The 19,977-nt window shown below is 54.6% G+C and overlaps 3 protein-coding genes across 8 annotated transcripts in view; all 3 read right to left on the bottom strand.

Moving 5' to 3' along the window:
- Positions 1-749, bottom strand: part of SLC2A4RG (SLC2A4 regulator) — a 9,380-nt gene extending 8,631 nt beyond the window's left edge. The window contains exon 1 of the mRNA XM_040459758.1: positions 678-749. Coding sequence (XP_040315692.1) covers positions 678-749 — 72 coding nt within the window. The remainder of the gene's footprint in view (positions 1-677) is intronic.
- Positions 487-3,592, bottom strand: LIME1 (Lck interacting transmembrane adaptor 1). Of its 5 annotated transcripts, XM_040459937.1 has the most exons (6): positions 2,938-3,025; positions 1,927-2,045; positions 1,719-1,776; positions 1,561-1,648; positions 1,096-1,436; positions 487-1,013 (listed from the first exon to the last, which is right to left on the bottom strand). In XM_040459937.1, exons 2-6 carry the CDS (start codon positions 2,022-2,024, stop codon positions 777-779), a joined length of 822 nt encoding a protein of 273 aa, XP_040315871.1. In that variant the 5' UTR covers positions 2,025-2,045; positions 2,938-3,025; the 3' UTR covers positions 487-776. The 5 variants fall into 5 exon arrangements, with proteins under 5 accessions (XP_040315871.1, XP_040315870.1, XP_040315869.1 ...); XM_040459936.1 differs by lacking the exon at positions 1,561-1,648 and having other exon boundaries at positions 2,938-3,592; XM_040459935.1 differs by lacking the exon at positions 1,719-1,776 and having other exon boundaries at positions 2,938-3,592.
- Positions 3,593-3,625: 33 nt separating this feature from the next.
- ZGPAT (zinc finger CCCH-type and G-patch domain containing) lies at positions 3,626-19,970 on the bottom strand. 2 transcript variants are annotated; one of them, XM_040459934.1, is made up of 7 exons: positions 19,854-19,970; positions 18,793-19,420; positions 6,101-6,234; positions 5,732-5,887; positions 4,757-4,876; positions 4,271-4,670; positions 3,626-4,057 (listed from the first exon to the last, which is right to left on the bottom strand). In XM_040459934.1, exons 2-7 carry the CDS (start codon positions 19,374-19,376, stop codon positions 3,919-3,921), a joined length of 1,533 nt encoding a protein of 510 aa, XP_040315868.1. In that variant the 5' UTR covers positions 19,377-19,420; positions 19,854-19,970; the 3' UTR covers positions 3,626-3,918. The 2 variants fall into 2 exon arrangements, with proteins under 2 accessions (XP_040315868.1, XP_040315867.1); XM_040459933.1 differs by lacking the exon at positions 19,854-19,970 and adding an exon at positions 19,745-19,847.
- Between the last annotated feature and the right edge of the window lie 7 nt (positions 19,971-19,977).

The following is a 19,977-nucleotide window of genomic DNA, read 5'->3' as shown; positions in this document are numbered from 1 at the left end:
GCACCTCGAGCCCCCGCCGGCCCCTCGCCCCTGCGGAGCTGCCGGTGCCTGCGGGACCCCGCCGCCGGGGAGGGCCGGCTTACTCGCGGGTGTGCCCGCGCGCGGAGTTGCCAGATCCGGGGAAGGGGCCGCGTCTCCTTGGCGGGCTTCCCGGGACCAGGTTATTCTTTAACGCACGACTGCCCACCTACCCCCACACCTTATGTAACACCAGGGGCTGCGTGGCGAGGCCCTCTCTAGTGTTCAGGGTCCAAGTCCCACCCTGGGGCGGCCAGCTTGAGGGCCGGCTGCAACCCCTGCTGAGACCAAATGAGCTTGGGGACCGCCACTCCTGGGGTTTGCCTCCCTTCACCACACCGTCTTCTGAAACTGACCAGCCAAGCACAGCTTCAGGTGACAGTGCCCAGGCACCCCAGGCAGGAGGGTCCTTCTAGACAATCCCCGACAACCTTCCCGGGTCTTCAAGAAGAGCAGACTGCGAGGAACGGCTGTATTCATCCTTCCTGTGCTGGGTATTTATTAAGATCTTGCGAAAGGCCAAGAGGCCATGGGGGCCAGGACCCCCAGGGACCTCACAGGCTAGAAGCCTTGACATCTGGACTTTGCGCTGCCAGCTGTGGGGGGGAGGGGCAGGGAATAGGCGTTGGGCACTACTTTGGAAGGAGGACCGTCTATACTTGGTTGTTCAAGGCAGATGGGGGTTGGATGCCCCTCTCTGGGCTGAAACTGGGGAAGCAGGGAGCCCCCATGCCCTGCCTCTGTCCTCTTTTCTTATGCTAATAGCTACAGCCAGAGGGCTCCCGGTGCTCAGGGGCCCCCATCTCCTGGATAGTCTCGTACACATTGTCTGGGAGGCCATCATCCATGCCTAGGCCCCTGAGTGGGAGGGTCTCGTAGGCCTGGTCACTTCCCAGAGCCGGAATTTCTCCTCTGCCCTTGGGGTCCAGCTGATCTGTGGCAGGTCCTAGGTCCCTCTTTTTAGGCTTCTTAACCCTGGAGTACAGGATGTCCACCTGGAGAGAGGAAGCCCACTCAGGGAAGGGTCAACATCACCAAGCACTCCCCACCCACCCTACCCCGTCCACTCTACTTTACCTGAACAGCTGGGGTCACCTCGGCCTTCCACTGCCTGAGGCTTTGGGGGCCTTGATTTGTTCCCTCGAGCTTCTGGATACAGGCATACTCAGCCACCCCGGGTCCGGCCTCAGGCCCGGGCCTGGCATGGCTGCTGGTCAGCCGTGCCCCTGCCCACACCACAGGGCGGGCAGCCAGCCCCACATTGGAATAGGTGGCCTCGGGGCAGATGGAGGGCAAGGTGGCAGCAGGCGTCGCCCGGGGCAGTTCTCGGTGTGAGAAGGCTGTCAGAGGTCTGCTGGTGCCTCTGGGCACTTCCAGCCATCGCGGGTGCAGGATATCCACGCTGGCAGGTCGAGGGGCTAGGGTTGGGGTCAAGACTGAGGTCACTTGGGGATGGGGAGCTGTTTGGGTAGCCTGGGAGCAGCCTAAGGATGCAAGCCCCACGCCCCCGCAGCCCCGTCCGCCTCTCCCGGCTTGGCTCACCCCTGCAGCTTTTTGGGCCCCGGTGCAGCTCATGCAGTCTGGTGTCTGACTTGCTGAGGGAGCAGAGGCGGTGTTGTCTCAGCAGTGACTGGGGACAAGGAAGGCTGGTGGGTCCCGTGTCGGCCCCACCCTGGCCCCGGGGACAACCCGGCACTCACCACTTCCACTGGCATCACACAGCCCTGGGGCCCGGCCCGCGACTTCTGCACCCGCTTCCTAGGGGCAAGGGGCTCATCAGGCCAGGGAGGCAGAGACGGGGGACTGAGGTGCCAGCCTCTGGCCCAGGGTCTAGTAGGGAGGCTCGTGCAGAGCCAGACCCGCCTGGAGCCCTACCCCACACCAAACCCGGGCCAGGGATGAACATACCTGTGGCAGGCTGTGCACAGTGTCCACAGCCAGAGGAACAAGGCAAGGCACCCTAGGACCCAGAGGACAGGAGGGGCCGAGGGCACCTGTGGCCCCATCCTGTGAAGCCACAGCTAGGCCTGGGGCAAGAAGACAGGGATGCTGGGGGCTGACTGACGGAACGGGCACATACCTGGGAGCCCTACCTACTTTTGCACCTCAAGCTGCTGGGCAGTCCCCTCCCCCTTGGGTGCTCTGACTCAGCACACAGGAAACCCCAAGACTCCACGGCCCCTCCTTCCTGCAGAAGCATGGAGGACGGAGCCCCAGCAGCCACCTTCCTAACTCTGGCTGGGGGGCCCTGGTGACACGCGAGGAGGTGTGCTCTGCTCGGCCTCACGAGTACCTAAGTCGGTGTGGATGACCCAAGTGGTAGCTGAACATGGCCAGTGAGGAGGGGCAGGGGAGCTGCGACCAAGCCAAGGGCCTGCTCTGCTCACCGTAGTCTAAGCCTGGGACCCGGGGAGGCCCTGAGGTCACACCTTTGGCCCTCCAAGGCACAGGCCACAGACGCAGGGGATGCCCCCCTAGCCATCCACTGCAGAGCTTGGCCCCCTGAAAGGCTGGAAAGGCAGGGGAGGGGTCAGCAGGCAGGGGGAAGTTGCTTTGGCCCCTGACCAACCCCACCCCATTTCTCCCTTGGCTCTCTCTCTCCCTTCCGACTGTCCCGGTCATCGGCTCTGTCTGCTTCCTGGGATTCTAGAGCTGCTGGGGTGCAGCTCTATCCCGCAGTCAGCACAACCCTTCGTAGCACAGAGACAGGGGGTGGGGTGTCTCTGGAGATGGGGACCAGTCTGCCCAGACCCAGGGAGTGGGCTCACCTCGCAAGAGGGTCCAGGCTGGCTAACCTGGCCCCAGTGCCCCAACCTGGTAGGGCCTAGTCCTCCCAGACCCCAGCCCTCAGCTGCCCCCAGGAGGCCACCAAGGGGTCTGGGGTCCCAGTCGGGCTAGAGGCCGGGAACAGGCACTTACCAAGGCCCTGCGCACGGTAGCTCCTCCTCGGCCCCGGCTGGAGCAGGCCCAGTGGCTTGGGCACCTTCAGAGGTGCCCTTGTGCAGACCTCAGCGGAGCTCCCCACCCCACTTCCTGCCAGCGCATCTCCCCACATCTCCCCACATCTCGACACGCGGCCGCTCAACCCTCTGCTGCCGCTGCTCCTGCCGTAGCCCCCGTGTGGGATCTAGACTCTACTTGGTGGGTGTGTGCAGCAAGCCAGCACCTGCTCCAGCAGCCTGACTCACGTGGTCTCCACCCACGAGGAGGTGGGCCTGCGCTGGTGAGGTGACAGGCACAGCACGGGAACTGGGCGGTCTCGTGGCCACCAAGCCCTGGGCTGAACGCTGCCTCTCAGACTTCCAACCCACCCCGCCAGAGCCTTCTGCTTCATTAGCAGTGCCTCCCAAGGGCCCCTCACCAGCCGCAAGCTTCTCCTTGATGCTGTGGCCTCAGGCCCCACACATTAGTGGGTGTCGGGCAACGGGGGGGGCACTCTGACCCCCCTCAGACCAGCTGGCAGAACCCCATCCCAGAGAACGAAGAGAATGCCAGCCCTCTGGGCCCTCTGCCTCTGGACAGGGGGCAACAGCCTCACTCAGGACCCCCTAGCCCGGACCCACGGTCCTGTGCAGAGATCCCTTTATCCCCAAAAACCTCACAAGCCTGAAAGACACCACAACACAACACTTTAATGTCCTTGCTAAAGAGACTCCCTAAGACACTGGCAGGTGGGCCCAACGGGCAGGCAAGTGTCCAGAAGTGAGCCCTGCAGGGCCGTCTCCATTCAGCAGCGTCCACGTGCCCTGGGCCAGCGAGAAGGCTGACTGTGGGGGCTGGCCTGGCAGCAGGCCGGCCCCTCTCCCAGCGGCATCCGGTTGCTGGGTGATGGCTGGTCTTCCAGAAGGCAGCCAGGAGCTGGGGTCCCTGAGCTCTGTCTGCTGTGTGTGCCCGGGGTTTCTAGAACTCCGTCATCTTCTTGTGGGTGTCTGCTTTCCTCTGCTCGAGCTGCAGGCCTGCCTCCTGGGCCTGGAGCTGCCCCAGCTCCCGCTGGGCTCCCGCCAGCCTCTCCTGCAGCTGGGCTGCCGTCACACTGTGCCTAGAGAGGAGCCTGCCATTCAGGATCGGCTGCTGGGCCACGGCCACCGAGCCCCCACAGCACCGTGGCCACTGCCCGTCCTCCTCCCGTCATCCAGACCCTCCTCAGACAGCCACCACCCTCGGGTCAGAGCAGGCTCCTGCGTGTGAGCTGTGGGCCGAAGGCATCTCCACCCTGGGGCGGCCCTCTGCCCTGACTTTGGCCCCCACGTACCGGCCGGTGTTGCGGGCAAGGGCCTTCTGGATGCCCCGGATGTCCCGCTGGGCTTGCTCGATCTTCTTCTCAGTCTGGAAGAGCCGCAGGCTCAGGGCCCGCTTGGCACTCTTGCTGGCGTGGTACGTTTCCTTACTGCCCCTCCTCCCTGGGGAGGCCACCCCCGCCTCCAGGGTCGCAGGGGCCCGGCTCTGTAGCTTCTCGTTCAGAAAGTCAAACACGCTACGAGGGGGAGGGCGTCCACCCCCTCTCCGCGGGCATTTCGGGGGCCTCTGGACGCCAGCCTTGCTGCCCTTCGTCCTCTTGTGCAGAATCTCTGCGCACTGGTCCAGCGACTTCCCCCGAGGCAGCACCACGGCATGGATGGGCTCTACCCGGCCCTCTGCATGTCGGCCCAAACCTGGGGGCACACAGGGCTAGCGCTACTGCCGCGGGACCCCTGAGCTGCGCTGTGACACCCGCCGCCCCAGTGCAGCACATACTCACCCTTGCCAAACTCGTAGCCCATCTTGGCAAGGAGTCTGGAGCCAATGCCCCGTGTGTGCACCTCCCAGCCGGCGAAAGCAGAGCTGCAGGTCCCGTGGTCGGCAGCACTGGGTTCCACCACTGCGGGAAACAGGGCGACGGCTGGGCCCCACTGCCCACGGAGCACCCGGGCTGCAGCCAGCATCAGCCCCCGAGCTCAGCTCTGGGTCGGGGCCGTGATCCCCTGCACCTCGGGCTCTCCGCTGGTCGCCCAGACCTGTCGTTGGCCCGTGAATCTGAGGCAGGAGGCACGGCAGACTCCGGCCCTCCCCCCACAGGTCACATGGCAGCTCCTCGGCACACGGGCTCTCCCCTGACCCACCTTCTGGAGCAGGGAGCTCCCCTCGTCCCCTTGTAAAAAGTCATCGCCTACTTCACGGCTCAGTCCTCCCCTCCGCTACCGTGGACACGGGCTTTCTGAACCCACCAACTCACAGAACAGATCCCGCTGGAACGCCTCCCCCCTACATCCTGACTGACCCCTCGGGAGGGCGGGATGGCCCCGCCGGGTGCCCTTCTGAAACTCTCCTGCCCGCCGGCTGCCTGGACACGCGGACACCCGGCCCGTGTGGGGACCCTAGTGGAAGGAGCCACTCCTTCCCGCACCCCCACGCCCCACCGGTCCTTTCCCACACCCCATGTGCCCGGCAGCCACAACTTTGGTTTGCAGGGTGTGGACCTGTAGTGGTCACATGTGCTCCTTGAAGACAAGACCCCGCACGTGGTCACATTTCCCCCCACCCCCTAGGGTGTGTCTCCATGCCTCCACAGCACGACTGCACCCAGCCCCCTGAACACAGCCCGCCTCACTGTGGTCACACTCTCCAGCCCCCTGGCGAGATGCTCACGGTGCCCGCCAGCCGGAAGCCTCTCGGGCTGCTGCCGCCACTGCCTCCCCATGCCCCACCTTCCTGGCTTCGGGGACGGCCGCCGTACCTCTGGCATAGCTGGGGTCGTCCGCATCGCCGCTGTCTGAGTCCGAGGACCCTGTGGGATCTGTGCGCAGTGGGGGCAGGATGCTGTCTCCCTCCACCACGGCCTCCTTCAGCAGCAGTGAGTCAAACTTGACTGTGTAGTAGCCGCTATCCACATCTGGAGGCAGGGGACGAAGACAGGCCAGATCAGTGGCCTCAACAGGTGGTAGGAACCACCCTGGAAGTCGGAAGGAAGGTGGGGCCGAGGTCAAGGGTGGTCTTGCTCCTCTGGGCACGGAACAGAGTCCTGACGCCTAACCAAAGGAGCGGTCCCTACAGGAATTATCACACGTGAAGCACGGACAGGGCCTTCCCGGAAGGGCAGCCTCACCAGTTATCCGGGCTGGGTACCAAAGGCCATCCTGCTGCTTGGCCAGACACGCAGAGCCAGTCTGTAGAGAGCTCAGGTCCGGGTCCTGGAAGGGGCGCAGCTCGTCGACAGAGACCACCTGCCCATGGGAGAACCTGCCAAGAGAACCACGGGGGGCAGGGGCTCAGACAGGGCACAGCAGGGGCGAGTGAACCCAGGGCCATGTCCACGGCCCGGGCCGCAGCCTGAAGGGCGGGAGAGACGGGGGACAAACAGACACACGTATCCATGCACACGCACACACACAGGCACGCACGCTCTCGGTCTCGGTGCGGGTCTGGCCGCTCTGAGGACAAGATGTCTCCGCTACGCTCCAGCTCTCTGGGCTACAGTAACGACGTGGCGGGCAGACAGCGGTGTGAACCCCACCAGACAGGAGGCCCCCGGCACGAGCAGATGATCAAGGCAGGTGTGTTTGTGCGTGTGAGCTCACAGGACGGAGTCCTTCCCAAACCCCGTAGGAGAACCCACTTGCAACAGTGATGTCCTGACCTTTAGTTATCAGCGAACCAGTGAGATTAAAACCAAAACCGAGAGAGGGAAGGGAGGGGAAGGGAGGGGAAGGAGGGAGGAGGAGGAGGAGGAGGAGGAGAGAAGAAGAACCGTGGGGACAAAGGACTACAAGCTTCAACTCTGCCAAATAAAGGCATGAAAGACAACCACACATCCACTCTACTGTGCCGGCATTTCAAAGAGGAAACAGTTGTAACCCTACAAAAGCAATCAAGGGCTGGCATTTACTCGGTGACACGTGGCAGGCAGTCCTTCCGGGCAGGAATCGGCAGTGACAGAGGGAACGGCAAGGAAGGGGTGGGCAAAGATGGCCGCAGACACCTCCCTGCGGGATTCCAGGCAGCTCCTTCTCGTCCTGGACCGTCCTCAGGCCCTCAGGACACTGCCAATGACCGAGTGCAGTTGCAAGGCTGGGCCCCAAACGTACTGCAGAAGTGACTCCGCTTGAAAACCCTTCCTCAACCGAGAAGGACGCAGTGTGTTAACAAACCCCACTGAATCCAACTAAATACCCACTTCAACACACACGCACACACACACACCCGCAGACACCACCAATTACACTTTTCCGCAGGACTCTCCGGTGATAACAGAAGCCTGAAAATTCGGTACAGTCCTTGACCTGGGAAAGTGGTTCTAGGAAATGATTCTAGAAAAATAATAATGAAAGTATGCAACGATGTGCCCCAAAAGATGTTAACCAAATACAAGAGACTTGGAAATAACCTACATTTTTTTTTTTTTTAAGTTTTTATCTTAGAGATAGAGAGCATGCCAGCGGGGGAGAGGGGCAGAGGGAGAGAATCCTAAGCAGGTCCAACACGGAGCCCACGACCCTGAGATCACGAGCCGGGGCAAAATCAAGAGTCAGCTGTTCGACTGACTGAGCCACCCAGGTGCCCTGGAAATGACCTAAATTTCTAACCCCAGGGAATAGTGACTGGCATATCCACAAATGTGAATTTAAACTAAGAGAAGAATGGTCAGGCTGATGGGTGGAATGGAAAAGAGCACCGTGCTGTGTGCCGGGCAAAGAGCCACACACAAGGCATCCAAGGAGGGGGGGCTGGCTTCACAAGGAAAAGATTAGAAATCGGCTTCCCACATAAAAAACCCAACTCGATCTCCTGCATCACAACATTCACAGGAATACATTCCAGAATACATAACCCTTGAACCTGAAAACAAGCATGTAGAACTATAAGGAAGGTTCTGGTTCCAGCCGTGGCCAAGTATAGAAGAACAAGGCTAAACCTCAGCGACGCTGTCAAAACTCACAGCTTCAGAGCTCTGGAAATGAAACGAACCGGATGACACACAGATCAGTCGTCACAGTTGAGGAAACGCCCAACTTTGGGGCGGAAAGGGAGCAGGGAGCGCCTGTGCCTTCGCTGTGGGGGCTGCCTCTTGCTTGCCCCTGGGGCGGAAGCGCAACAGGGGCAGAGACCAGGGCCCGGAACACCAGTAGAGAACACCGATGGCTCGTGCTGGGAGCCCGGGTGGAGCGGGCACTGGTGTGTCACAGGGAGGTATTTACCAGGGATGTAGAGACCCTGAACACGAAAGAACCACAGAAGGGCTCCACCCGCGAGCATCCCCGATTCTCTCGGAAACGATGTGCGCGTATCGGGGGCTCCAAGAGACGCCACGGCTAAGTGGAAACAGAGAGAGACTGGGGGCTGGCTGAACTATGGATGTGCCCCCCGCCCCGGCGCACATCAGTTGACTGACTGATGGGGAGAAGCCTCCTTGGCAAGAGTGTTGGAGAATAACTTCTGCCTAAATCACTGGCTGGCCACTAACCTATGCAGACACAGCAGTGACTCCCAAAGAGCCAGGCTAAAAAGGAAACACATATTAAGAGATCTGAGTAGCGGTATCAGAGGCTGCACCCTATGAGGGGTACAGACTCTGTAACGCGGGCCCAGAAAACATACTAAAATGAAACAAAATACTGAGGAAGAAGATTCAGAGTCCAGAGTTGCTACAACGTATTACCTGAAACGAACAGTTTTCAATAAAACTTGCGAGACACGCAAACAAACAGCAAGGTGTGACCCACAGTTAGGAACAAAAGCAGGTAAGAGAACCCGAGTGGGCCCAAGTGCCGAATGCGGCAAAGACCTCAACACAGATAGCGTATGTTCCAAGAACTAACTAGAAACGTATGAAGGTGATTCAGGAAACGGATTCTTGAAACGTAAACGCAAAGTGTGTAAAAGGGAGGAAGGAGAATCTGCAGAGCTGGGAAGTCAACAGCTGAAATGAAACCCTCATCGGACCAGACACCCCTGGCTTCCGGTCTGCACGTCAGGAGCTGGGGAGTTGCCCCTTTGCTCCAACCAAAGGTGAAAGGCCGAACAAACCAAAATTCAAGAACTCTTCTTAGATCTGCAAGAGAGGTGAGGTCACGCAGCAAACTGCTATGCCAAACTGGAGGCCAAAAGGTGAATGTGGAGAATCACCACTCAGCAGACCAGTGACCCGCCAGCAGTCACCACGGCAGGACCCGGAAGTAGAAAGACAACCTTCACTGTGGCTGGGTGTGGACAAGTCTGAGTTGAAGCCTCCAGAGTTTGTGGCTTTTACTCGGGTGAAGACTGGAGAAAACTCGTCTTGTGCCCCAACAGAGGGAGGGGAAGGGGGCATATTCTGAAAACCTCAGAGCACTGGCTCTTCCTAACAAGGCCCGTCCTCAGGGGAGACTGGCGAACCAGAGCCTAACTGCACAGGAGGTCAGGGAAACGCCCAAATCCAGCCCAGTCTGGCCACCCTGCCCCACCTGACGGGGGTGGGGGGTGAGGGTCATGATCCAGAGGCACCAGGATCTGATTGGAGGACCGCAGACTGCTTCCCTCCCTCACATCTCACCACATTACTAAAACCCCGTTAGAGCTACGGTTCCTTAAGCCCAAAGACAAAGAAAAAAATCCTGAAAACAGCAAAAGAGAAGGCACTCCTCATGTACAAGGGATCTTTAGGAAGGCTAACTGCCAATTTCTCATCAGAAGCAATGGAGGCCAAGAGGCAGCGGGATGACAGATTTAAAGTCCTGAAAGAAAAAAACAACCACCTGTCAACCAAAATTCTATCTCTGGCAAAACTATCCTTCAAAAGAGAAATTAAGACATTCCCATATAAACAAAAGCTGAGGGAGTCTGCTGCTAACAGACCTGCCCCACAAGGGGTGCCCGTGTGGGTCCTTCAGACCAAAGCAAAAGGACACGAGACGGTAACTCAAGCCATGCGAACGCTGACACAGGCCACTACGTGGGTAAACGTACAAGCCCGTGTTGCTGAGGAAAACAGTTAACGGAGGCACTGAGAAGCAAACGGCACAAAGAAGGCCTACAGCAAACACAGAAGGAGGTGACGGGCTGACTCAACCAGAGGGATGTGTGACTCTTGATCTCAGGGTTGGGAGTTTGAGCCCCACGTTGGGTGTAGAGATTGGTTAAAAATAAAATCTCTAAAAACAAAAAGAGAAGAAAACAAAGAACAAAATGACCGAGATGTCTTTCCCCATCAGTAACCACTTATTTTTAATTTCTAAAATAATTTTTTGTAATTTTTTAAATGCTTATTTATTTATATTTTTTAAAAATTTTTAATGTTTTTATTTATTTTTGAAGGAGAGAGAGAGACAGAGCATGAGTGGGGATGGGGCACAGAGAGAGGGAGACACAGAATCTGAAGCAGGCTCCAAGCTCTGAGCTGTCAACACAGAGCCCGATGCGGGGCTCAAACCCATGAACCACGCGAGATCATAACCTGAACCGAAATCCAGAGTCAACTGTTCAACCCACAGAGCTACCCAGCCACCCATCAGTAACCACTTTAAATGTAAGTGAGGTAAACTCTAATTCAAAGGCAAAACTGGAAAAATGGGTAAAAAGAATCATCAAATTCTATGCTATCTATAAGAGACTTATTTTGGGTCCAACGATGACAATATGTTGAAAGTTACTAATGGAGATTTTTCATAAAAAGTGGGGTAACATGAACTTTTGAAAAGTGGGGGAATATCTGTATAGAAAATCCTAAATAGGGGATGAGCCTGCGTGGCTCAGTTGGTTAAGCATCTGACTCTCGATTTCAGCTCAGGTCATGATGTCACAATTTGTGAGTTCAAGCCCTGAGCTGAGCTCTGTGCTGATGGTGTGGAGTCTGCTTGGGACTCTTTCTCCCTCCTCTCCGCCCCCTCCCCCCCCCCCCCCCTCTCAAAAACAAATATATAAACTTAAAAAAAAAAACAACAACTTTAAATTAAAGAGGAAAATCCTAAGTAATCCATAGAAAGTCCTATTAGGGCTAATAAATGAATTCAGCAATATCACAGGATACAAGATCAACATACAAAAATCAGTTGTATTTTAATACACTAGCAATGAGCAATCTAAAAACGAAATCTGGGGCGCCTGGGTAGCTTAGTCGGTTAAGCAGCCGACTCTCAATTTTGGTTCAGGTCCTGATCTCACAGTCACGAGATCAAGCCCTGCACTGGGTTCTGTGCTGAGTGTGGAGCCTGCTTAAGATTCTCTCTCTCTCTCTCTCTCTCTCTCTCTCTCTCTCTCTGTCTCTGTCTCTGTCTCTCTGCTCCTCCCCAACTCGTGAGTGCTCTTTCACACACACACAAAAATAATAAAAATGAAATTAATAGGGGCACCTGCTGGGCTCAATCAGAAGAGCATGTGACTCTGAATCTTGGGGTCATGAGTTTTAGCCCCACGTTGGGTGCAGAGGTTACTTAAATAAGTAAAACTTAAAAATTTTTTTTTTAATTAAAAAAAAAATGGAAGTGTTTCATTTATAATGTCATCAAAATGAACAAAGTACTTTGAAATAAATTTGACCAAAACCTGAAAACTATACAACACTGTTGAAATAAAAGAACACTTAAATAAATAGAAAGACGTCCCATGTTCATGGTCAGAAGACTTAAAACTGTCAGGATGGCAACAGTCCCCAAACTGATCCGCGGTTTCCATACATCCCTATGAAAATCCCAATGGTCTTTTATGCAGAAACAGACAAGCTGATTTTAAAATTCATACGGGGGTGCCTGGGTGGCTCAGTAGGTTAAGCATCTGACTTTTGATCTCAGCTCAGGGACTTGATCTCATGGTCAAGTTCAAGCCCTGTGTCGGGCTCTGTGCTGGATGCAAATGAAGCCTTAGAGGCGCTTGGGTGGTTCAGTCGGTTGAACGTCTGACTCTGGATTTTGGCACAGGTCACGATCCCGGGGTCTGGGGATGGAACATGCACTGAGCATGGAGCCTGCATAAGATTCTCTCTCTCCCTCCCCCCCCCTCTCTCTCTCTACCTCTGCTCCTCCCCTGCTTGCACACACACACACACACGCATGTTCTTTCACAAATAAAGTTAAAAATAAACAAATAAATACTAAAACTCACATGTAATTGCAAAGGATCTTCGATACCCAAAAGAATCCCGAAAAACAGAGCAAATGTTGGAGAACTACCACTTCCTGATTTCAAAGCTCAATCACAAGGTAGTGCTGTCCTAAACACAGACGTACAGACGGATGAAACAGGAGACAGAGCTCAGAAGTAACCCCTCACGTGCATAATCGATGGATTTTCAACAAGCGGGTCACGACCACTCAATGGGGAAAGACCAGTCTTTTCCACAAATAGCACTGGAAAAGCGACATCCACATACAAAAAAATGAAATTGGACCCTTACCTTACACTATTAGAGCATGTGATTTATAAAGGAAATAAAGTCAGATCACTATTAAGCTTTTCAACAATATCTCACATAACAAGAAAACAGAGTAACATATTTAAGACATTCAAAGCAAGTTGTTCAAGCTGAGCATTTCATATCCAACGAAACTCATCTTCAAGACTAAAAGACACAGGGGTGCCTGGGTGGCTCAGTCGCTTAAGCGTCTGACTTCGGCTCAGGTCATGATCTCACAGTTTTGTGAGTTCGAGCCCCGGGTCAGGTCTGTGCTGACAGCTCAGAGCCTGGAGCCTGCTTCAGGTTCTATGTCTCCCTCTCTCTCTGCTCCTCCCCAGCTCATGCTCTGTCTCTGTCTCCTTCAAAAATAAATAAAAACATTTTAAAAAAATTAAAAAAAAAAAAAGACTAAAAGACACAAAAATTTATCAGCGTGCCAGATCTCTGGGAATGTTATTCCCGTGAGCCCATCCTGAGGAATCTAATAGAAAATAAGCCTCAGACAACCGAACTGACTAGAAAGACACCAACACGTGGGACGCTGGTGAGCGTGAAACACGCAATTCTTTCTAGAACTATGGCTGAGTGTAAGAGAAAGATGATGGCATGGGACACTGTGTGGTCGGACACTGTAGGACCACACGAGGTAGTCGTCAGTCATCCTACCAAAGAGAGGCTGTTGTGACTCTCAGTGTCACGTGTGTAAGAAAGACAAGATGAAACCAAGAAGTCCGGATGGGACATCTAGGGTCCGCCATGCCCTTGAGAACCAGAGAAGGAAATAAAGATGTGGTCCAGAGAAGATCAAGTAAAAATGCCACAGTCCTGATCTGAATTGGAAAGAGGAGTATGAATTCACAAGGTATTCTGTCCTTAAAAAATAGGTGCATGGCGTGTGCACACACACGCTTATACACGCAGACGCACAGGTCCACCTAGACTTCTTAGCTCTGTGTACTGAAAAGACCCAGGACAATGACTGCCCAGTAACAAAGAGTATCCCAGTGCTTGCACTGTCTTGTAAAACCATCTCCCATTAAAGGAAACCAGGGCTGGGCACCGGGGTGGCTCAGTCGGTTAAGCATCCGACTTCAGCTCAGGTCGTGATCTCGTGGTTCATGAGTTTCAGCCCCATGTCGGGTGAGCTCGAGCCCCACTTTGGGTGAACACAAGCCCTGCTTCGTGTAAAACATGAGCCCCGGGTGAGCCCCACTTCTCTCTCTGCCCCTCGATCACTTGCGCCCTCTCTCTCTCTCTCAAAAAAAAAAAAAAAAAAAAGAAAGAAAGAGAGAAAAGAAAAGAAGAGAAAAGGAAAAGAAAAAAACAAAGCCAGGGCTTCTTGGAGACGTCATTGATTCCAGATGGGACAGCTTGAATCTCAATAAGGATCAGAATCTCAAGAGATTGAAATTTGTCAAATATATTGAAATCCATGAGTCCATAAAGATACTGGAAATATTTTAAAAGCATCTTTTTAAGTTTATTTATTTTGAGAGAGACAAAGACAGTGCAAGTGGGGCAGGGGCAGAGAGAAAGGAGACAGAGAATCCCAAGCAGGCTCTGGGCTGCCAGTGTAGAACCTGATGTGGGGCTTGAACCCACAAAACTGTGAGATCATGACCTGAGCTGAAACCAAGTCAGATGCTCAACCAACTGAGCCGCCCAGACGCCCTTGGAAATATTTTTTTTTAAACCTAATTTATTACTTTCTCACCATGAAAGAAAACCAACTCGTTATCTTGGAAACTACATAAAGAAAACAGGAACAGAATAGAGAACCCAGAAATGGACCCACAAACATATGGCCAACTAATCTTTGGCAAAGCAGGAAAGAATATCCAATGGAATAAAGACAGTCTCTTCAGCAACTGGTGCTGGGAAAACTGGACAGCGACATGAAGAATGAACCTGGACCACTTTCTTACACCAGACACAAAAATAAACTCAAAATGGATGAAAGACCCAAACGTAAGACAGGAAGCCATCAAAATCCTCGAGGAGAAAGCAGGAAAAAAACCTCTTTGACTTCGGCCGCAGCAACTTCTTACTCAACACGTCTCCGGAGGCAAGGGAAACAAAAGTAAAAATGAACTACTGGGACCTCATCAAGATAAAAAGCTTCTGCACAGCGAAGGAAACAATCAGCAAAACTAAATGGCAACCGACAGAATGGGAGAAGATATTTGCAAACGACATACCATATAAAGGGCTGGTATCCAAAATCCATGAAGAACTCCTCAAACCCAACACCCAGAAAACAAATAATCCATTGGAGAAATGGGCAAAGACATGAACAGACGCTTCTGCAAAGAAGACATTCAGGTGGCCAACAGACACACGAAAAGATGCTCAACATATTCATCATCAGGGAAATACAAATCAAGACCGCAATGAGATACCACCTCACCCCTGTCAGAATGACTAACGTTAACAACTCAGGCAACAACAGATGTCGGTGAGGATGCAGAGAGAGAGAGGATCTCTTTTGCATTGTCGGTGGCAATGCAAGCTCGTGCAGCCACTCTGGAAAACAGGATGGAGGGTCCTCAAAAAACTAAACAGAACTACCCTATGACACGGCAATTACACTACTAGGAATTTATCCAAAGGATACAGGATGCTGATTCGAAGGGGCACATGCACCCCAATATTTATAGCAGCACTACTGACAATAGCCAAAGTAGGGAAAGAGCCCAAATGTCCACAGACTGGTGAACGGATAAAGACAATGTGGTATACGTATATATATACCCAATGGAACATTACTCAGCGATGAAAAAGAATGAAATCTTGCCACTTGCAACAACGTGGATGGAACTACAACATATTGTGCTAAGCAATATAAGTCAGAGAAGACCAATATCATACAATTTCACTTATAGGTGGAATTTAAGAAACACAACACATAAACATAGGGAAGGGAAGGAAAAATAAGATAAAAACAGCAGGAAGCAAGCCATAAGAGACTCTCGAATACAGAGAACAAACTGAGGGTTGCTGGCTGGGAGGTGGGGGGGTGATGGGCTAAAGGGGGTGATGGGCATTAAGGAGGAAGGACACTTGTTGGAGATGCCTGGGTGGTTCAATCAGTTAAGCGTCCGACTTCGGCTCAGGTCATATCTCACGGTTTGTGGGTTAAAGCCCCTTGCTGGGCTCTGTGCTGACAGCTCGCAGCCTGGAACCTGCTTCAGATTCTGTGTCTCCCTCTCTGCCCTTCCCCTGCTTGTGCTCTGTCTCTCTTTCTCTCAAAAATAAACAAACATTAAGAAAAATTAAAAAAAAAAGAGGACACTTGTTGGGGTGAGCACTGGGTGTTGTACGTAAATGATGAATCACTAAATTCTACTCCTGAAACCATTAATACACTATTATGTTACTAACTTGGTTTCAAATACACTATAGAAAGAAAGAAAGAAAGAAAGAAAGAAAGAAAGAAAGAAAGAAAGAAAGAAAGAAAGAAAAAAAGAAAAAAGAAAAAGAAAGAAAAAAGAAAGAAAAAGAAAGAAAAGAAAAGAAAAAAACAAAGAAAAAGAAAAAAAAAGAAAGAAAAAAAGAAAGAAAAAGAAAGAAAGAAAGAAAGAAAGAAAGAAAGAAAGAAAGAAAGAAAACAAACAGGAAAATCCAGCATTTGTCCTGCATTTCCTATGTGAACTGTTAACACTGGGTCGCCAAACCACAGATGACGGAAAGCCTCTTTAAAGGTAATAAATGCAAATGGACTGAAAGATGTCTGCTTTGCAATCCCCACCACATCAGTGGATCGGGCACTTATCACCAAGGGATCGATCACTGCGAATGTCACCAAACGAGGCAGCAAGTAGCTCCTGATGAAAGAACCGTACGCGCTGTCTTGCCAAAGGGTGTGAGCCTGCGTATGGTCCCCGGCTGCAGCTGCCCGCTCGCAGAGGGACGTGCTGGACCCCACCAGGGGTGTTCAGTGACGGGGCAAAGGGCCCACTCCCTCGATAAACTGTGAGGCCAGGAAAGGCAGGCAGAAAGGTGTGGACAGCCAGATTCAGACACGGCAGCTTAGTGAGCGAGACTACACTAGGGCACTTACAAAACAGCTACACTTGAGTGATGAGCCCTAAGGAACACAGAGAGGTGATTGTAATAAAAGTCTGGAAGAGTGGTGATTTTTGTAGTTGAGAGCAGGCCATGTCTGGTTTGAGGTGCACGGAGGGGGCCTCGGGGGTGGCGGCAGTTCTCACCGAGTGGTGATGGCCAGGGGGCTACGGTAATCCCCAGGCTATGAATTTACTTCCCACGTCTGATTTTATTTTGCGGCGAGATGAAAGTTTGTACCCACTCTGAACTTACAACGCGTGACGTGCTATCTTAGACTCTTTGCACACATTGACGTCTTTCACTCTCCCAACCACTGTGAAAACCAGTTCTCCTTTCCGTTTTACAGAGGAGATGGAAACGTAGAGACTAAGTTACAACACACGTGTGGAAAGCTACTCTACCTCACTAGCATCTAGAAAACACAAATCCAATCATGACACCGTTTTCCCAGCTTTCAGCGGGCAGGAATCTGCAAGCTGGATAATGTCCCCACTGGTGGTTATAGAGAAGACTGAAGAAAAGGACTAAAGGACTAGGACACCTGGGACCAGAAACTGCATGTACTCTGCACCCCGGCGACGTCCCGTCCCGGGGAAATTCTCAGCAGGAACAGAAAAGACACTGAGACGTTCACAGCCAGTTGTTTGTATAAATGAAAACTGGAAAACACCCCGAAGGAACCAGAATAAATAAAGTGTAGCATTTCACAAGAAAACCAGCAGTTACCAGACAGCTCTGTAAACACCGATACAGCTGCCCCTCACAAACGTGCCTAGTGAACAAACCCAATTACAAAATGAACCACACCGCGTGATACACTTGTTTTAAAAACAGCACAAACGTGGGGTGCCTGGGGGGCTCAGTGTGTTAAGCCTCTGACTTCGGCTCAGGTCATAAGCTCACGGTTCGTGGGTTTGGGCCCCTCGACGGGCTCTGTGCCGTCAGTGCAGAGCCTGGAGCCTGCTTCGGGTTCTGTGTCTCCTTCTCTTCCCAAAACAAACGTTAAACACGCGTGTATTAAACATGAAAAGAAAAAAACCAGCACAAACATGCAGCCTTCGCATATACGCTCGCATCTGTGAAGAACACACACCAGAAACACAATGGAGTGGTGAGGGTGACAGCCCCCTGGGGTGGGGAGGGGGCAGTAACAGAGTGGGGAGTCAAAGGGTGCTTCAACTCTACCTATTTTATATCATTTCTAAAAACGCAAAGGAAACGCGAGAAAATCGCTGATTGCTCCCAGGTGGAGGCGAGCGCTGTTGCCGGACGCGTTAGGCCTAAAGCTAATGCAGCAGCAGCTTGGGGAGGTACAGCACCTAGGGGCCATCTCAGAGCTGGCCTGTCCCCCGGCGCGGGCTCCCGCGCCACCTCCCCGAGCCCGGCAACCTCGGCCGTTGCAGGGCCCACCTCGCAGGGCTGCTGTACGGATGAGTTCACGCACGCGGAAGTCTGGGACCAGGGCCTGGCCCAGAGGAAGCAGCGCCCGGATGCGTCGCCAGGGGCGTGGAGGTGCCCCAGAGGGACTAACGGCAGAGAGGTCAGAGGGCTCACTGCTCTGCTCCTTGACCCACTTGCTCCCCAGCACGTGGGTGCGTCCACTCCACGCACGCTCATCGGGCACACCTACGATGGACGCGCCCTTCTGTACATAAGCTTCGCTTCAGTAGAACTTAGAGAAAAAAAGAAGCAAGGAAAAACGTGCCAGATAACGCTATGGGCCCGGCGGCAGCCTACAAGGAAAGACGCCAACCCAAGACCTAGGAACGGTGGCTCCGCACTACTGACTAAAAAACAAAATTACCTGCGAGAGATTTCAGCAGATGTTCCTTCCGAAGACAAAGTGAAAAGGAGCAAAGGCAAAGTTACACACTTAAGAAACAGAAGACGTCGTTCCGACAGCCACGGAAACTTCCACGTAAACAAAACGTGACTGACAATCTCGTTGGGGTACGTCCTTAAGTGTTCATAGGTGAAAAAACCAGTAACTTCTAGAATCCGCTTTGAGACAAGCCAGAGAAAGCCACACGGCACGGGGGAAAGCGCTGAAGCAGACTGGCAGACGCCGGCCACCCAGGAGGCTGGGTGGCGGGGCCGGGGCGCTGGCGGGGACCTGTACGGCAGCGGGCTTCGCTCTGAACAAAACCAGCGGCGGGTGGGGGGCCGTTCCTTGCAAGGGAAGCCCTGCCACACTTCCCCATCTGCCCACGGAAATCCAGGGGGCACGTAAACGAGGACACGGCTGTGAGGATCCACGGCCCCCAAAGCCCTCTCTCTGTCGGCACCCTGCGGGCAGAGGACCCACTGCGACCCTGAGCCTGCCCCTCCTCCCCCACTCCGTGGGCCCCCAGATGCAAAGGCTTTACCTGCAGCTCTCCTGGAAGCGGCACTTGCCCTCCAGGAAGAACGGGCAGGGCTTCAGAGACTTGTGAGTGGGGTAGAGGTAAAGGACCCGCACGCCCGCCGAGCCGTCGTCCGCCTCCTCTGCGCCCACAATCATGGCGTTGTGGTACTCCAGGGTGCCCCAGGAGCTGTAGTAGGGGGCGTTCACCTTCCTCCCACTCCACTCTTCCTCCTCCTCGTCCTCGCCCTCTTCCTCCTCCTGCCCAGGCCTGCTGGGTTCCGGCCTGGCCTCCCCTTCAGGAGCCGTCTCCAGCTCTGCCCTGGGGGCTACAGACCCCTGCGCCCCCTCAGCAACGGCCTCCTGGAAAGCCAGGTACTCGGCATCGCCCCGGGCTGGGTGCTCTCCGTCCAACGTGGCCAGCAGCTTGCTCTTCCTGACGGACACCAGGCTGGCCTCGGTGAGCTCGATCAGCTCCTTCAGGTCCCCCTGCAGCTGGCGCAGGTCGGCCAGCTCCGAGGGATCCAGGCCGGCTCCCAGAGCCAGCTCCACCTGCTGCAGCTGGGCGTCATAGGTCCGCAGGGCGGTCTGCAGGCTCTCCTCGTCCATCCTGGACGGAACGAAGGCAGGGGCGCGTCCTCGGGGCCTCAGAGCTGCAAGGAACACAGGCCGAGGGGTCCCGGACCTGCCGCCCTTATTGCCGGGCTACCCCTGCGGGGCCGACGCCGCGCCCTGCGCCGACAGCTGCGCTCCGCAGTCCTCACCGCAGCCTGCTATTCTCCCTCCCGTTTGGGGGACGAGAAAAAGGGCCGGCAAGGCCATCAGCTCCGAGTGGAAAAGCCGCTGGCCCCGCGGCCTCGGCTCCCCTCCCTCCGCGCCCGGCGCTCCCCGGCCCCGCCCCCCAGGTCACCCCTCTCCCTCCCCCCCCCCAACCCCCGGCCTCCCCGGCCCCAGCCCGCCTCCGCTCGCCCTGTCACCTCGGGCCCCGGCCCTGTCGCCCCAGATCGCGCCCCCTCGCCCGGGCGGGGCCCCTCCGCCTCCGCGCGGGCTTCCCGGCCGCAGCCATAGAGACCCCGCGGGCCTCACCGGCTAGAGCGGCCAACGCACCGCTTCCGCCCTCGCAGCCCACCGGCACTTCCTCCCGAAAGCCGCCGCCGCCGCCGGAAGTGCCTGGCGCGGAGACCGCCGGGATGAGGCGCGCGGGGGCCGC

Source organism: Herpailurus yagouaroundi, unplaced genomic scaffold (genome assembly GCF_014898765.1).
Source record: "Herpailurus yagouaroundi ecotype Mexico unplaced genomic scaffold, PumYag 246, whole genome shotgun sequence".
NCBI lineage: Eukaryota > Metazoa > Chordata > Mammalia > Carnivora > Felidae > Herpailurus > Herpailurus yagouaroundi.
This window is presented reverse-complemented; position numbering and strand designations above follow the sequence as displayed.

Bases quoted from the DNA above. Each gene is read 5' to 3' on its own strand.
- LIME1 (XM_040459935.1), bottom strand. From the start codon at position 3,073: ATGTGGGGAGATGCGCTGGCAGGAAGTGGGGTGGGGAGCTCCGCTGAG. The intron at 1,437-1,560 runs GTGAGCCAAGCC...CCCCAACCCTAG, and splicing joins GGGCCCAAAAAGCTGCAGGG to CCCCTCGACCTGCCAGCGTG. The intron at 1,014-1,095 runs GTAAAGTAGAGT...TCCTCTCTCCAG, and splicing joins AGGTGACCCCAGCTGTTCAG to GTGGACATCCTGTACTCCAG.
- ZGPAT (XM_040459934.1), bottom strand. From the start codon at position 19,376: ATGGACGAGGAGAGCCTGCAGACCGCCCTGCGGACCTATGACGCCCAG. The intron at 5,888-6,100 runs GTGAGGCTGCCC...CCCTGCCTCCAG, and splicing joins GTACCCAGCCCGGATAACTG to ATGTGGATAGCGGCTACTAC. The intron at 4,058-4,270 runs GTACGTGGGGGC...GCTCCTCTCTAG, and splicing joins CTTGCCCGCAACACCGGCCG to GCACAGTGTGACGGCAGCCC.